Raw genomic sequence first — 17,899 nt, forward strand, 5'->3', positions numbered from 1 at the left:
TACACATTTACGACATATTTTTTTCAAAGAGGACAAAAAATGCTACATACCTGATTTTTCCATTTATGTGTCGTCCTGTCGCGTCGAAAACAGAGCAAAAATAGCACAAAATCGTACGGTTTCGGCCTCGCAACTCGTGAAAGCTTCGCAAAACGCCATTTTCTTCTCCACGCAACAAATCTCTATTGTTCTATTGTGTTGTGTGCAAAGCCTTGTGGGAAAAGGCCGCTTTTTGGCCACAAAAAGAGCTCAAAAAAGAGAATGTATAGTGTGCCTTGCTTCGGCGGCCATATTGCCATTTCTGGTGACGTCACCAGATATCCAGTTCTGGTTATCCGCCGCACTGTAAATTACCAGACTCTACAAGACAGATATAACCGCGCACTCACTGAAGGACTGGGTCTGTATGTTATGTTTGCAAAGCATTGTGGTCTGTGTGTAACTTTCGGCAAGAACTTTCAACATTTTCTCTTAGTCACGATTCTTCCTTTTTGCTGTTTCCTTCAGGTTTTTTCCTCTTAGATCTCAGACAAAGTCGGATGGAAGTTCTTCGTTGCTTTAACTGCGACCATACAGGAAGGAGACACGAGGATTTCTTCAACATAACTAAAATTCACCCGTCATTTACAGAGAAAGCGAGCAACCCAGAAACTGACGAGACAGGTCAAGACGAGTCTCTGAAAGAAAACGCTTTTCTTGTTTGCGGCGAATGCGTTTACGATCGCCTTCAGGAGTGCAACAGCTGCGCTAAAAAGGCCCCTCTGTGTATGTTCAAAATTGCAGAGTGGTTCACTGACAAGAAAAATCGAAATTGTATCGACTGTGCTGCAACTTTCGAAGCGCTTGGACTTTTTCAGACCGGCTATCATTCCAGTGTGATCATTCGCCAGTGCTCGGTTTGTCGTCATTTTAAATATTTACCTTCCTTCATCAGTTGGAACAAACAGAAGCCTCACGATACTTTAAAGGATTGCTTCGAGTGCCAACTAAGTCGCGATATCGTGCAATATAAAAGAGAAGTGCGAGATCGGTACGAAGAAAAACTTCAGCAAGAACCGGTGCTGGGTGATGACAACCAACTGACGACAGGAACAGGTGGCAAAGAAGCGGCCGGCGCGCAACAGGGCGCTACGTACGCGTCAGTTGTTACAAAAGGATTTAAGCTTACTGATAGTAAATCGTCTTCTTCTACGAGTGAAGACGGTCAGTTAAGAACTACAGAAATCGCAGCACAGTTGAGCGTTTCGAGTGAAGATGGACTTGATGTGAAGGGGAAATATTTTAGTACTGGTTTGGAAGGTAAGTTTCAGGCGCGGCAGATTGCAGGTGTTTTTTATCGTTTTCAGTTTCGCTGACGCATTTTATCTGTTGCGTAGTGTTTGCGATTTTCTACGATCTGATTTATTTTCGATTATTCCAACGGAAACATCATTAACGCGTATGTTATGTTTTCATTAGGACTTGTCTAGTGATAGAAATATTTGAAGTTTGTTTATATTGTGTATCAATATTGACTGTTCCTAGTGCAGGTAGTTTTTGGAACAAAGTATTGAGCTTAACATGCAGCCTGCTTGGTCACCCATTTTCGCTTTCTAAATAAAATTGAAAGATTGTTTATACGCGTAAATCGTATGTCCGATCATAGGGGGTAATAATTACTTCCGGTGAGCAAACTTCCGTCTAATTTGCAAGTAGGTGTAAAGTTGAACTAAAGGCAAATCTTATTGTGCCTGTAGAATGTATTTCTAGCTAACATTTTCTCCTCTTCCTCTGCTTTATTAATTTGACGATTTTGCTCATTATTATAAAGCAGTAAACACTATAAATTGTCACTTGTACTGCACCTTTTTATGACCCTTTTCTGCCAATGTGTTAATGACATATGCATGCAGTACCCATGGGACTTCATCATATTTATATCTAGGCAAACAGAGGTCAAAAGAATGTTCTCTGAAGTTAAAAATATTTAAAAACTGTGAGCTTTTGACAATCTCAACTGCTGTCTGCATGTGCAAAAATTAATGTGAAGTGTTAAAAATTTAAATTTAAAAAAATAAATGATATACATGTACATTACAATGCCCATGATTTTAAATTGTAATTTGTGCATATAATTCTTTATATTTAGATTCTGTTAGGTTTCACTTTTTTGCACATCTTTATCTGTCAAAGACAACAGTCCAGGTTGTCAAGAGTTTACAACTGAAACTTGAGTCTTGAGGCTCAAGGCTCGAGGGACTGTCAACTTACTTGTGAGCGGTACTGTAATTTTGTAAGGATTAATCCTGGTTCTTTATTTTTAAATTTTTTAGATTTTTTCATTTTTTACAAGTGTTTATAAAAGTTTCCAAACTTCAACCGAGCCAAGGCAGTTGTACAAGATCAATGTCTTTAAACTTACATGTAGCTGCTTGATCTTGTTGTTTTTTAGAGTCATTTTGTACAAAAGTACTCCAAGCTCTGAAGACGTCATTTAGCCAACTGGAAGAGAAAACTAAGCTGGAACTTAAGCTTCTACAATCTAATCCTCAGTATTGGCAGGTTGCACTGCGAGACAAGCTACTGCGAGTTTCCCAGTCGTTTTCTAGTCAGGCAACAGACCAGATTCATTTAAACGATGCTGAGTCGCGCTGGGCTTATCTTGGGACCTATGCAGCAGCTCATGCCACCTTGGTTCATGCAACTGTTACATCAGGTCGGTTTGAGCCTCTGACAGAATTTGTGAAGAAAAGTCGCAACAATGAGAGGTTAGTGGTTATACATGACATGTGAATTACTGTACAGAATAGGAGAACAATTTTTCCCCTTTAGGCCCCCTCATTTCAGAGTCCAGCACAGTTGTAAGTAAGTAGAGGGTAGCAAAGGGTTTATCAAGGCTGTGCTCTAAGAAAAATTACAAGGAGCCCAAAGGTTCCAAACTATGAGATCCAGGGTGCCCAGCATAAAGTTTATATGAAAGAAAAATTATAAGATTATCTGGTCGCCCAAAGACAAAAGTTAGTCGCCTGAGGCACTCGGGCACCCTTAGAGCACAGCCCTGTTTATGCATGACACATGAAAAGGGCAAAAATTAAACTGTGACGCGTAAAAATAGGGCAAAAGTTGGAACGCGACACTTGAAAATAGCTAGAAAAGACACATGATTTGTGAATTGTGCTGTTTCAAGTATACATGTCATGTGAATATGGTTAAAATTTGTGCGTGAAACGGGATCACAACTCCCCCTTTGCTACCCTCTAAGTAAGTAAGACTTGACAGTTACTTTAAGGCCACCATAACACCTACAAACTTTGGAAAGAATTTGTAGTGTTTGGTATTGTCTGACACAAATTCTATGTACATTGAACATGTACATGGTTTTTATATAACATTGTTTCCCATAATTGCTAATGCTTGCACAATTCAGGTCACATGACTGACAAGGTGACACTTTCCTTTCCAGATTGCACGTCTGTTGTCTTGGTGCAGGGCCTGGTAGTGAGGTTCTAGGTCTCCATCAGCTGCTTCCATCTAACACTGAGTGGTTTCTTTTGGATAACTGTGAGCAGTGGGCCCATACAGCTCAAATTCTGCTTCAAGATATCTGCAATGTACCTTTCCATTATGGTGCTTTTGACATTTGCAACAGCCAAGGTCGAAACAATAAAGGAAACCTGCCACTGACACCAAACCATGCTTTTAAAAAGGTGAGTTCTGCTTGATGTCAATCACAGCACACATGTATGTAAATCATTGTCATTATCAACCGATATCCTCCCTCTCCCATGGCTCTTTGCCATGGCCTGTCATGCAAAATCATGCTCCAGCATTAGCTACATGTAGACTGCTTCTCTTAACAACTGGCATTATTTCCATATGAGTATTAGCACAAGTGGTGGGAGGCGCGGTGGCCTAATGGTTAGCGCACTCGACTCCGAGTCAAACGGCCCGGGCTTGAGGCCTGGCCGGGGCGCTGCGTTGTGTTCTTGGGCAAGACACTTTACTCTCACAGTGCCTCTCTCCACCCAGGTGTATAAATGGGTACCGGCGAATTTACTTCTTGGGGGTAACCCTGCGATGGACTAGCATCCCATCCAGCGGGGAGTAGCAATACTCTCAGTCGCTTAATGCTACGGACACCGGGATAAGCTCCGGCTGTATGGGCCTCATGGCTCGGAGACAGACTTTACTTTACTTTTACTATTAGCACAAGTAAAGGCAGGATTATTTTGAGAGTGAAACAGGTAACAAGCAGTTAAGGATTCAGCCAAAGGAAAATTGCCTGCCCACAAAAGTTATCTGCAGCTGTAAGACAAGCATTCAACTGCCTTGGGCAAGTAAAATGTGAGAGCTGCTTGTCTGAAACTTGTGCAAGCTGGAATTCAAACCCTACCAACCTTGCTGTTTTTATCAGGCTCTTTCCATTTCTTGTGGAGACGCAGTGGCCTAATGGTTAGCGTGCTCGACTCCAAGTCGAATGGCCAGGGTTCGAGGCCTGGCCGGGCGCTGCGTTGTGTTCTTGGGCAAGACACTTTACTCTCACAGTGCCTCTCTCCACCCAGGTGTATACATGTAAATGGGTACCGGCGAACTTACTGCTGGGGGGTAACCCTGCGATGGACTAGCATCCCATCCAGGGGGGAGTAGCAATACTCCTAGTCGCTTAATGCTACAGAAACCGGGATAAGCTCCGGCTCTATGGGCCACTTAGGTTCGGACAGACTTTACTTTAATTTTCCTACTAGCTTACATGCTGTGTCACCTTTGTGATTGACAAGATCAGTGACCACATGTTACATTTGTCACCAATAATAATATCGGATTACTGGAAGTGAATTTTCTGTTGTAAAATAATTAATAAAAAATTTAAAATTAATTCCCAAAATTTTTCTTTACCATAGGCCAAGTTGTTCCTGTTGGTAAAATTTGTCTCTGCAGTTCAGAACCTTCCCGGGGCATTCCAATATATGTTAGACATTCTGAAGCGAGCCAAACCAGGCTCCTTGTTTCTTTTTGTGGACAATGCACACATTCAAACCAAGAACTTTATCGAAGACTTGGTATTCCCTTCGCGAGACAGTGTAGAAAGTGAAGAGTACAAGGAAAATGAATCATTTAGGCTGTACACTACATATGCAGAGTTGAACTCTGATCGTGAGGAAGGCTTAAAGTCTGCCGCACTGTGTGAATGGGTGAGTCTTATGAGTTACTGGCTGGACAGACATCCAATACTGGACTTGAGGGTAAACATCCATCTGGCTGTTAAAAAGGAGTGAAAGCTTCACGTAGTCACCAATGCAACAAACACTTCTTGCTCGTGAAATTCACAAAAAGGAAATAGCTTGTAAAATAATAAGATTATTTACTTGCTTTTTACTTTTTACTCATTTTATCTTTACGAAATATTTTTTTTTTCAAACAAAAAGGAATTAGTGCACCATACACTGTGTAGTCATAAAAATTTAATTTCTTAATCTCTATAAAAGGGCTAGGCCATGCTATTTCTGAAAACGTAAACAGAGAGGTTTCAAAAATAATGTCCCCCTCTTCCATAAAAACAACCAAACAAACAAAGTAAAAGACAGAAAAACAAAAAATTAGAAACATGAATAAACAAAATAAACCAAACCAAAAAACAAACAAAATAACTAAAATAACTAGACTGCAAAATTGGGTGTATGCAAATTGAAGATTGGGGATTAAGAAAGCCCACTGAAGCTATCCGATGTTTACTACAAAATACAGTAGGCACTGTAAGTTCACGTGTAGGCATGAAAAACTAAAGAAAAATCTCAGTGGACTTGCTTAATCTGACACCAGTCAATATTATTACCTTGATGTGCAAATTATGTAACTGTACTTGGAACTTTACGTACCTATGTGTTTTTAATTACCCATGTACATGCAAAGCCATACATTTCGTTTTGAAAAAAATCAAAATTGTTTCATTAACATCTACTGTTTAATGTTGATATGCATTATCAAGTCACAATAATTATGGCCATAAACAAAGTCAAGCCAAAGTTTCCATTAGCAGTAGTGTGTGGTATCGAAGAGTTTTTACAAACTAATTAATTCAAGCATGGTAAGGTGCTGGTCACATAATCTATTTACCATGTTGACAACTAGATTAACCCTTTAAGGACCAAAATCTGTATTCTTCTCACTAATTTCCATACATTTCTTCTAATGTTGGTTTTGAGAATTCGGTAAAAATCAGGACATAATAATTTATTTATCTCCCAGTTGCTGATTTTCTTTTTTCCATCACTTGTTAGGGTTTGGCATTGCTGGAAATTAAAGGGTTAATACTTTATTTTATCACTGATGATCAACCAATCAGAGCTCATATTCAATTTCAATTATTTATAACAATTATTTTAACTTATATTTACTATTTTTAGTGGCAATTTAATTTAGCAAAATGAAATCTTCACTAATTTTTGTAACTTCAGTTTTAAAACAATTTGCTAAATTAGATAGCCACTAAAACTAGTAAATTGTAAAAAAAAAGTTTTATGAAAAAAATGATTTAAAAAAAAACAACAAATAAAATGAAATAAGCCAGTCAAAAAGGGATTATAGTAAGTTGTATTTATGTACATAAAGCCCCAAAACAATGGAGTTTTAGCTGATGGAGATCAATATTAGGATGGCCTTCAAATACAATGTATACTTAAGAATGTTATGGTTCTGGTTTAGACAAGCTTTCATTGGAAATTTTACTTTAAAAGTATATTGCAAGAAAAAACAAAGAGCAAAAAGTTAAAATCACTAATTAAAATAAAAGAAAACATTAAGTAAAATAATATATTTAAAAACTACTAAACAAGAATTAGATCTCATATTGGTTATGTCTTGAGGCGATTCCCTTGAAGTTGTATAATTAAATAAATCCTCACACTTTTTGTCAGGCTTTTGATTAAGATGTCATTTGTAGAGCGATTTCCATTTGACTGCTGTAAAACCAAAGAAACCGAGAGCAAACAGCTAATGATTAGATTGATTGCTGTCAGTTTCTGTTATGTGCTGTGTTATTGTTGTTTTAGTGCAACTCAGTGGCTGTCCTGTTAAGCGCTTGATATTCATCTGACTTGTTGGTGTTTGGTGTATGCACTCCTTGTGATGCCATCCTTCAGCCACTGGGCTATGCTAATTTCTTATAGATGTGCTGCATTAAGCACAAGAAACAATTCAATGCATAGTTTATGCGACTGTCTTTACAACAAACAAGTTTTATTTTATCCCGTTAAATGTCATCTTGTGGATAATGGTAATGGGCGAGGTCACTTACATACTTAGTAATATAAATAACAAAACAAAGGAATCACCTCAAGTTAAGAGAGTACCATTAGAAAACTGAGGAGGGCTGGGTGGGGTGCTAATTACAACTGCAGATAATCTTGCTACCTTGATTTTCAAATGAATTCTATTATCTCTGACATAAACAGTACTTGGATTCCCCACCCCCGCCCCACCCCTTTCACTTCTAATGGTACACTCTATAACAAATACTGTATTTATTGCATAGAAATTGGTAAAGCTACCCTTTGGTTAAAAACCAGTGGTAGAATGGATTATTTGAAAGGATTTTAAAAGCATTAAGATTATTAAGTGGGGCTATGTTGTCTGTATTGGAACTTCTATTTGTTGCCTGTATAAATACACTTTTATACCAATTTGAAAGCTGTGATGTGTCCTTTAATGTTTTGACAGAGTTTGGGACTACTTGATTGGTCTTCCTTGTTCTTAGGCCTCTCTTTTTGATCGCGGTCCCAGTGACGTCACCGAAAGGGATTCACAGTCGAGGCCCGAGTTTTTTTCTTAGACTTTTCCTAATCGTTATCGTGTTGAACTGTTAGGGTACAAGTGCTGTTTTGAAAAAATATAAATCTTTGTTGTGATCATGGTCATCACCATTCTCGTTTCCAAGCCCTTTTCGTTTCTCTTAGCCGGCTGGGCCTTGTTTCTCCTGCCAAGGCCCCGGCGGCTAAGAGGAACGAAAAGGGCTTGGAAACGAGAACAGATTATCACAAGTCTGTTGAAAATGTTATGGCAAGAAGGATTCACGTGTTCATCGCTTTTGGGCATAATAATGAACAACTTTATTCGGAACTCAAGGTTCACGACTTACAAAAATTCTAAAACCTAAGAATAAAAAAAATCCTTAGCCTAGTTCTATTGTGTTCCAGAATAAAACTTCTTTTACGTTATGAGAACACGTTGTTCTTGGGGACAGTGACCCTTTGCTCTGAAAACCAGTTAGGATTAACTATGTAATAGTGTTTCTTTCGCTCCTGGGTTGGTTGGAAAAAGCATGTGTCGCGAACATAGCGTACGTCCTTTGCATGCTTAGACAACAAAGTGCTGGGCCTGGGAGCGACTCTCCTCATGGTGCTCGAATTTGACTTCAATGCCTCTTCTGAGTGTTCATCACGTGTTGATGAACGAGGAGCCTTGTGAAACTTCTGCGCACGTGAAGCGCCAAAGGAACTAGCTAATCTTGGAACTGGTGGCCTCGGTTCTAGCGAACCAGACATGTGACCGTGTTCAAACCCAGAAGTACCTTTGTATTGAAGTGTTTTAAATTGCGCTTGCTTTGGAGAAGTTATTGCTTCGCGTGAATGTTTTGTTGGGCTCATTCTCGCCATCTGCAACTCGTCATAATTTTCCTCAAATTTCTCCCTTGGCAGGCCTCTTTCTGGGAAGGATGGAGAAACCTCGGGAAGTTTCACCGACGGTCTATCTTTTCTTTCAGCAGAACCACTGTCACCTAACAACGTCGCTTCCTCGCACCCCATTTTTCCTCCGAGGTACTTTCTCTCCGGTTCGTAGCTTGTCATTCTGGCGGCAAACGGCGGCCTTAAATGCGTTAGCTTAGTATTACCTTCTAACTCACGCTTGTTTGCTACAGTAGGCCGTCGAGGTTCGTACCACGTGTATCTTGGCACTTGACTGTACAGCTCAGGTGCTTCTGAGTTACAGTATCTTGTTGTATACTCGGTGTGAAATGGCTTGGTGCGAAACCTGCTGAAGTAGCTTTTATACCCTGGATACAAAAGCTCCATGTTTACAAGTTATTCCAGTAATGCTGCTACAATGTGGAACTGCTTGCTTTGCACTGAACTGATAAACTATCTCAGTTATGATCTGTTTGCACTTCTAAGTGGTTGTGGTCGATTTCGGCGCCAAAATTCGCGTATACTTCACTCAAACCGAGTTTAGGCTCAATTCAACTTCCACACGGCGAATACGAACACTCTGTATTTCTTTTGAAGTAATATTGATCTCAAGCTTTAAACATCAACTGTTGTGAAAAACTTCCTCTGCTACTTTCAACTGAGAGCGGACTTAAAGAATTAATGTGCTCGTAAACAGACCAGCCTACCACACTAACTCACTGTTGCAGCTTTCTGTATTGTCAACGAAACCAGTTGCTATGGATAGTGCGTTAACAATGATAAATTTTTAATAGAATATGTCTAAGTTAATAACATACTCAGTGGGTATGTCGTTCCATTACCTGCATTGAAGACAAAACAGCTATTTTTAACGATGTTTAATGGATATTCATATTATTATCCTGAGTGAATAATTTTTGGTATGCACTCGAAAATGTTTGAAACACACCGATCTTCAAAGTCGTTATTAGCTGTTATTATATCGATATTGTTAAAAAATGGATAGTTTAATTTATAACGGTCACCTTTACTCAACTTTACTTTACCACAGTTTTTATTTTGCTACTTAATTCACACTCTTTATCGAAGTGGACTATGCATAAAATATTTTATGGCTAAATTAATTGATATCATGCACTGAATTGTTTATATCGTGTGGGAGTTTAAATAATGACTCCTGCAGTGACACCTGCAGCGAAATCCGTTGCTCTTAGTTTAATTTCAAGCTCTTTTTTAATGAGTTCTCTGTGGATGCTTTCATGGTGGGAAATAATAATAGGGAACTTTAAAATAGCTCGATGTTGTTCACTGGTTTCGCGTCAGCGGATTGGTTTAAGCACCTGTCCAGATGATTCTAATGTTGTATATTTTAATTTATGCAGTTTCTGTTGAACAATTAGACTGCAACCTCGAGTAGAGGTTGCTATCGGCTGTCAAAGTCAATAGAAACCGAGAGCGAGCAGTCTAATTGTTTCAGCATAACCCAGAAGCTGTTCTATTAAACACATAATAAAAAAACTGATTTACTGACACCTTTGTTTAGAGCAGTTTTCAATTGAGTGTCGTAAAACCAAAACCAAAGTAATTACTCTGGCCAATCACAAAGGACCCAGACAATCCAGTGAACCAATCAAAACTCGAAGCAAATACATGTAGCTGGCACGAAGCGCGGGAAAACGTGCGCGAGCGAGTCACGATTGGTTTTGGTTTTAGTTCTGATTGGCTAAGAAAGTGGCGCGAGATTTTTAAGCCAATCACTAAGCATAGTAATGCAAAACCAAAGCAAACGCAATTTACTTTCGACACTCAAGTGAAAACCGCTCTAATACTTCTCGGCCTCAATGCTGGCCACAATGCCGCGCGCGTTACGAGAGCCACTTTCTGATCGATAGTAGGTGTCTGTGTAGCCAATCAGATTGAGAGATTTCCAATAGTCGGTCACTGGGTTCATTCTAACTGATCATGAGCCCGTTTTATTACCTGAAGCAGTGCAAACTTAATGAACTATTAGTAGTTAAAGCAACCCTGAAATGTGTTTAAGAATGTAGCTTAATAGTAAAACAACTTTAAAAATGTGAAATGAGAAATTTGAAACCCCCTCAGGTTATAGAATATTTTCCGTCCAAATGCGTTTTCAAATACCCAATTTCAAGAGCGTTTACGAAAAGTTCTGTTTTCAAAATATTTTCCGTCCACGCAAAAACGCAAAGCCGGCGTTTTCAAATTAATCCACTTTAAAGAGCTATTTTGGAAGAGCAGTTCCATTTTCGGTGGACAATTTGTCCGGATTAGTGTGGACGGTTGGCCAAACTGGAGAAAAAAAGATGTGTTTTCAAATTGGTATTTCTATTTTTATTTCTACAAGACTGTAGCTCTGAAGCTGTCAGGGAGATGAAGTAAGGTCAGTAATACTTAGCGAGGAAAACACAAACATGGCTGGGAACCAAAATAGCCTGCTACGTCTAGACGTTTAAGAAATCCTTCCTTCTCAGACGCAGCAAGAGGATTTAAATGTCTGGAGGCAGGCTCTCCAGCAAAAATCGTTGACAAACTAAAGTGAAAATGTAGTATCCCAAAAGAAATAGCTGGTTTTATTTCGACAAGAGAAATTGAAATTCAGTATCTACATTTCTTGAAAGCCATTAGTATGTTCATTCCTGCATATTTATACAATGTTGACGGAGCATAGTATATATACCTTGTCTTGTCATTAACTCGTGTGTGAGCTGTGCCTCTGGTGTCATGATTATTTTGGCCAAACTTAACCAAACAAGGTATTTTTTCGAATAAAGTAATTCTTGCGTTCCGACACCCAGTCAGGGCTTATCACGAAGAAGCTTCTACTTGGTTCGTTAGCCGGATGGAAAAAGCACTGTTTGTCAATATACCGAAAATCCTTCGGGAAACGAGAAAGCTCACTCCGTGGTCTTCGTGCCACCAGACTTTGAGGTCGACTGAGCAAATCTTCGGTGCTCGGTCGTTCACGCCTCGGATGTGCCGACAGCGAACTCGCAGATCTACGACCACTGGCTCGGCTCAAGTCGGATATGTTACTGTTTGGCCTTTGTTGAGCACTTCTAGCCCTCGCGGTTGGCGACGGTTGAAGTCCTTGAAGGTTTATCCTTGCGGGATAATTTCTTCTTTGCTGAAATGGCAACTGAACCGCTCGGGACGTTTCTGGCTTCTGTGCTTCGTCCCATGCTGTCATCCTGACACAATTCCTTAATCCTGTTGGAATTCGGACGTTCTGTATTGGAATGCGTTCGCCCGTGAAACTTGTCGTATATTCACTCTTGTATGCAATCTTGCTAATGGTTTCCTGTAAAAGTCCCGGTTCGCTTCCATACTTTGCTGGCATTTTTTCCGCAAAATGTCTCCCAAAACCAAAACCAAAGCTAGGGTTGTTCAGTTGTAGAGCGCGTTTGACCGACTGGGTTAGAACTCCGTGCTGTAAAACAGGAGCGGAGAAAGGTCGCAAGTATTTTAAGTAAGCTTCTTAACAGCTTACGTCCTCAAGGCGGCCAAACAAAACTCTCGGCCTCGTGCTGCTTATCTATTTTTGAGAGTTTTACCTCTAATGCTGCCTTAGTCCATCCAGCTTACAATCGATTCACGAGGTAGACACTGTTGCGTTACTTGTTGTCAATAGCAACGAGGATCGTTTACATATTTAATCTACTGAGCTAACAACTTTCATTATGGCCTTTGTTGTTACGCAATTACTTTTTTTCTTTTCAGGAATAAGTCAAACGCAATTGTGTTGATGAGTTGATTGTATACAAACTGATCTTGAACAATGTGAATAATGGTCTTTTGCTAACCACGAGGCAGAATCCATACTCACTGAGTGCTTTCTTTACTCGTTGTTTCTGCTGAAACATTCATCGAAGCTATATAGGATCTCGCATTTGACGTTCTCAATTCTATTCATTTCGGCGCAAAATGTAATTCAAACGCTAAGGCCCGGTTCAGACGCCGTACTTTTCATGAGCCGAACTCAATTCGAATTTGGACCGACCCAAATTGACAAAAGTACGTCACTTGATTCAGACGCCGTAATTTGTGGCCGTTCCGAGGCCGTTCCTAATACAGTTCCAATAAAACCAGTCAAACTGCTGGCAAAGTACATTATAACAATTTATGAATTGGGATCGGCACATAAAAAGTACGGCGTCTGAATCAAAGCCGTTCCACAGGCGAAATTCTCGGCCAAGCCAGGCGGGAACTTAACGGGTGAGCCGTTCCAAATTGAAATAGCCGTTCTAATTTGATTCAGACGTCGATCTTTTCATGTACTTAATTCAAGTAATTTAGTTCGGCTCATGAAAAGATCGGCGTCTGAACCGGGCCTAACTGGCATGTCAGGACTAAAGTCTTTTGTGCTCAAGATTCTATTTGGACAACTGATTGAAGAGTATTGCCAAGGGTCAGAAAAGATCAGAGTGAACGAAATCCCGAGACGAAAGTTATCTACTTTTTAACAAAGAAATTTGGGCGAATGCCTTGAGTGCATAAAAGCACTTCTTTGTTTTGTGTTTTGTACAATAAACACGTGCTAAGACATGTAAAATGCACATCGGCTTCAAAGTTTACTAAGTGTCTGATAAGTCAGTGTCCCAATTAAAAGCATAGATATAATGTACTACAATTTTACAAGCAGCAAAGCAAAGCCAACAGTTTTAAAAGTTTTTATTTATTCAGTTTAATCTCAATGCAAAACCTTTCATCCAGTATCAATGCTGAAACCTCGTTAGTAGTTTCTCGAAAAATACGTTTACACAACGCATGTGTTGAACATGTATGCGCATGTGTCACATGCACTGTGTAAAATTGTCGTTGCTGATCAAACAATTCAAGTGTACCGAGTGCGAGAGGTTTATCGCAATTGCAGTTTGTACTGTGATGTGCAAATCTTGTTTCCTGCCTTTTAGGCCATCAAAATCGAAAATCCACGTCAGGGCGGCAGGCTCTAACGCACGCAATCGAAGATTACAAATCTAACATTTTAAATCTAACTGGACAGTCTGCAACACGTACAAAGGAAACCGTGAATCACAGTTTACGAAAACGGATTATTCTTCCGAACAGATCTCTCAGACACCCAGTCCGGCCTAACTGTGAAATAAGTCCGCTCCTCTCTTGGGCTGCTGTAAAATGCGTTGCTATGTAAGAACACGTAGTCTCCAAGCCCTCCGGTTCTCGCGGCTGGAACAAACCCAGGCTGGAAGCTCGCCCGAGGCTGGCCACGGACATATTGGGGCGGACGACGATACATGAAGCTAGAGGCAAGTTTGATATGAGATTGAACAAGTTCCACTTTCGGTGTAAAGCTGTAACGATACTCTGACCTCGAAGGGTCTGTCTTGTTGACTGTCATACAGAGGAGCGGAGGTAGTTTTATCTTCTCAGGCATGCTCGATCAGTGGGCAGCTGCTAGTTGTCGTGGCCTTGATTTGGGGACGCTGGCTTAGCTTTCAATTGCTGTTACAACCATGAATTGAGCTTGCATCCTTCAGCCAAGTGTTCAAGGCTTAAGTTGTCGTCTGCCTTCTTAGTGGATACAACTTTTTTTGCTGGTCTCAAGCTTAGTAAAGATTACACCGATTTAGTTAGAGTTTCTTCTTCTCTGACTGAGCGCTGTCCTTTTTCAGAATGATGTTTCTCCGTGCAGAGTATAATACACTCAAAAAGAGGGCGAGATTTGTTTGCAAATGTTAATTTGTTGTAACTTAGGTGAAGTGTTTGGGCACTGCACGCAAGAGGTCTCTAGAGTATAACTTTTATTGTTTAATTAATAATCCATGGACAAAATGGGGTTATTGTTGTCATAGTTTGGCTCTATAATCCTTAAAACAATGCAATGTCTGAGCAAATCACTGTGAGTTGAATAATTTAAACTCGTGTCAAGAAAACAAATAACATCCAAATTCAGCCCCCCACGCGTTCCTCTTTGTAGCGGAGCTCCCGCGCGCGCCTTCGGGCCGGGGAGGGGGCGTTGGGAAGAGAAGCCCCATACTTAAGAAAACTTGGTATACTAAGCCCATCCAGCAGAAAAATTTTGGTTGTCATGTGATTGTTTGTCTGTCCGTCCGTACGTCATAACCATTCCCTACCACTATTTTCTAGTTAATGTAACTATTCCGCAGGATAAAAATATCCATACAAGGAGATGTACTTCACCTTTCAGACATTTACTTTCCTTTGTATACACGCAGACTACAATTATGCCTCCTCGAAATTTCGCCTCTGGGCGAAAGGCTTTTCAGGTAATTTGGGCGTTCCATTTTGGAATTAGCCAATGGTGCCCCATCTTCATGGTCTGGCAAGCAAATAAATGTGCTAAGTTGACTTCTTGACCTAGTTTAATTTTTCCGAGCTGAAAATCACTAAAATGTTAACAACTGCCTAGAAGCTGACTAGAAAAAAAGTGAGTTGCTATGGGAACAGATAACCGTAAGTGTGTCGCCAGTAGAACTATCAGTCCACTAAGTTTCAATGGTCTCCGCAGCAAATTGATCAAGATATTTCTAGTTATACACTTCGATATGAAATTGGATGGGGGCTTATGATTTCATCAGTTGCGTTTATGACGTCATCAAGGTTACTCATATTTGAAAACGAAAACGTCATTTTGATTCTCTCGTGGAATTTTCTATGATTCCCCTAAAATTGCAAGAGGTAGAAATTTCATCATAGTAGCGTGCGTTTCAACCAGCAGCAAACGCAACTAAACGGCTTGGTGCCAAGGACAATGCTACTTAGCATTGCTTACAATGCTTACTTAGTCGTTTTTTCAGTTAATAATATTTATCGGGTGAAGTGCTCTTTTATCATTTCATTTTATCATTTTATCATTCATTATCATTTTATCATAATGCAAGCATAACTTGTAGCATAACTATGAGTCTCAATGAAAGGCAAACGTACGCTTCTGAAATCATAACCTTATCCTGATCCTGTCTTATTTTTCCGATTGTGCATTTTAATCAATGAGCATAAACGCAGCTGTTATAAGTTTTTTGTCACTTCAGATCAAACACCAGCTGCTGTTCTTTGGAACCCCGAGGCTCTTGCCGCTGAGTTTCTGGCTAAAATTAATCAATAGCTGAAAGTAAATAAATATTTTGTCACCAAAATGCACTAAATAATGCCATTTTCCCCAATTTTTCGAAGCGACTAGGGAGATTAAAGGGGCTATATCACGGTGCTTTAAGTCATTTTTCTGATTAGCTTCAAATTGAAGGAAACCTCGAAATAATATTTTTCTAAGGTAGAGAAACAATAACGGAGTAATAAAAACCGGAAACAAACAAGGACGGTTTCGACTGACGAAGATTAAGACGGATAACGAGCAACAAACTTGAAAAAATTTGCCAATTTTTTTCAAGTTGAGTTGTCCGTGACGTAGCTCCTTTAAGAGAAATACAATTATTTATTACCGCGAGATGTTTTAAAACAGCGACCTGCTGCTTAACTAGTAAATAACACTGGATATTACAATTTCGAGGTCATTATTGACGTGTTTTGTGCGTTAATTATATGCGCAAAGCGTAATAAGCGATTTGATAACATATGACAGGTAAATATGAATGTATAAAGTGTTTTTTTTGCTGATTCACTTTACGTAACTTGTCTTGTAATTTTAATTTGTGTTGTCTTTTTGCGACGAGGGGAGTATTTGGTGTGAGAATTGTGTACTGAAACCGAGCACTACATGCATCAAACGATGAAGCAAACATAAATGATACCACACCAGCAAGACGTAAGTAGGGTTCAACTCTGTTTTACATATTACAAACTAAAGGTTTTCATTATATCTAACATCCGTTACATGTGTAGCTTGGGCATATCCAGTTCTCCATATTGTAAGTAATTTTCTAATTTTCACAATATAAAAGAGGCGGCACACCTTCCAAAAATTGGCATTTTTTTTAGTATTGTAAACGTTTGTCGTTCGCTATCCGTAAAGTCTTCCTCAGTCGTAATGAACAATCTTTGTTTATTTTCGGTTTATTATCCCTCCTTTGGTGTTTTAGAAAACCAATATTTCTTTAATTTAGCGTTTCCTTCATTTGAACACAGTTTTGTACATCAAAAAAATTATTTATTTAAAATATCGTGACTATAGCTCCAGTACCCCCAAAAATAATTCATTTCTGAAGGGTGTTCACTGCGTTAGATTGATTAATTAAGTGTCTTTCAGACTACGGTAAGCTTCCTGATCAAGTACGAAGTTTTCGTTATAAGCAGCTGCAGGAACTTTACATCCGATTTCATTACAGCGAGCTTCGTATCAGGTTTGCGTTTGCTGCCTTCACCTGAATGGAAATCCCAGAGATGCCACACAAAGGCACATATAGTCGTGGGTGGAATCATGAATCATAGCTGTAAAATTGCAGAAATTGGTATGAATGCTTCCATCGATATTGGAGGATTGTGAAAAAAGAATGTAACAAGAATTAAACTGATGACTTCTAGATCTTGAGTACTTCTAGATCTTGTGTCACGAGGAAAGCAACCTTTTAAAAATTAAAGTTTAATAACCAATACGATTGAATTAAAAAACTTCAAGATTTCTTTTGCGGGTTTCACTTTGGCAATCCAGCTAACGGTCAGGGACTCATGATCATGTGAAATATGCAAAAAGAAGATGAATAAGTCTCGCATATGATGAGAAATTAGGTTTGCCTATATTTTAATGACATATGAATGTTTACATGCATAATACTGAGAAAGAGTTCCGATTATTGATTTAACTTGACGTTATTGATTTTTTTAATAGAATATATCAGCTCTGAAATCACAAAACACGTAAATTTTGTGATAAACAATTTACGTTGAATATAAATGACTGAGAAACTCTATTTCAAATGCAAACAAGAACTGTATATTTCGTCAAAGGAAACTACTAGGCTGTCGCCGGCAGACATTCATTATCAATAGTTATCTTCAATTCAGCTTTCAGTTTGTCATTTGCGAGCCGTTTTTACTAACTATTCAAGCTAGACAGTAAATCCATATCGATGCAACGATTTTTTCTGCTTGCGCGAATTTGCCCCAACCTTGTAACAATTAAAATTTCCTTTTTTCAGTATTAGACAAATTGGATTTGATCTAAATATAATATATGCTTGTGCTTGTCGGCTTGTGTTTGTCGCCTTGTGTTTGTGCTCATGCCCCGTGAAAACTTGCCTTATCTTCATATAACTGACTCGAATACACAAAGCGCGCAAATGGAG

General features: G+C 39.3%; 2 protein-coding genes across 2 annotated transcripts; one reads left to right on the forward strand and one right to left on the reverse strand.

Moving 5' to 3' along the window:
• Window positions 1-450: 450 nt before the first annotated feature.
• Window positions 451-7,665, forward strand: LOC144662555 (uncharacterized). Its single transcript, XM_078523397.1, has 4 exons — window positions 451-1,299; window positions 2,432-2,747; window positions 3,443-3,686; window positions 4,881-7,665. Exons 1-4 carry the CDS (start codon window positions 540-542, stop codon window positions 5,253-5,255), a joined length of 1,695 nt encoding a protein of 564 aa, XP_078379523.1. The 5' UTR covers window positions 451-539; the 3' UTR covers window positions 5,256-7,665.
• Window positions 7,666-11,342: 3,677 nt separating this feature from the next.
• LOC144649738 (uncharacterized) lies at window positions 11,343-12,262 on the reverse strand. The gene has a single exon (XM_078509312.1). It carries the CDS (start codon window positions 12,016-12,018, stop codon window positions 11,422-11,424), a length of 597 nt encoding a protein of 198 aa, XP_078365438.1. The 5' UTR covers window positions 12,019-12,262; the 3' UTR covers window positions 11,343-11,421.
• Window positions 12,263-17,899: the final 5,637 nt, after the last annotated feature.

This window comes from Oculina patagonica, chromosome 1 (genome assembly GCF_052425735.1).
Source record: "Oculina patagonica isolate OP01 chromosome 1, crgOcupat, whole genome shotgun sequence".
In the NCBI taxonomy this organism is placed as follows: Eukaryota; Metazoa; Cnidaria; class Anthozoa; order Scleractinia; family Oculinidae; genus Oculina; species Oculina patagonica.

Excerpts from the sequence above, each read along its gene's own strand:
- LOC144662555 (XM_078523397.1), top strand. The coding sequence starts at position 540 with ATGGAAGTTCTTCGTTGCTTTAACTGCGACCATACAGGAAGGAGACAC. Across the intron at positions 2,748-3,442 it reads AAAAGTCGCAACAATGAGAG|ATTGCACGTCTGTTGTCTTG; the intron begins GTTAGTGGTTAT and ends TTTCCTTTCCAG. Across the intron at positions 3,687-4,880 it reads CAAACCATGCTTTTAAAAAG|GCCAAGTTGTTCCTGTTGGT; the intron begins GTGAGTTCTGCT and ends TCTTTACCATAG.
- LOC144649738 (XM_078509312.1), bottom strand. The coding sequence starts at position 12,018 with ATGCCAGCAAAGTATGGAAGCGAACCGGGACTTTTACAGGAAACCATT.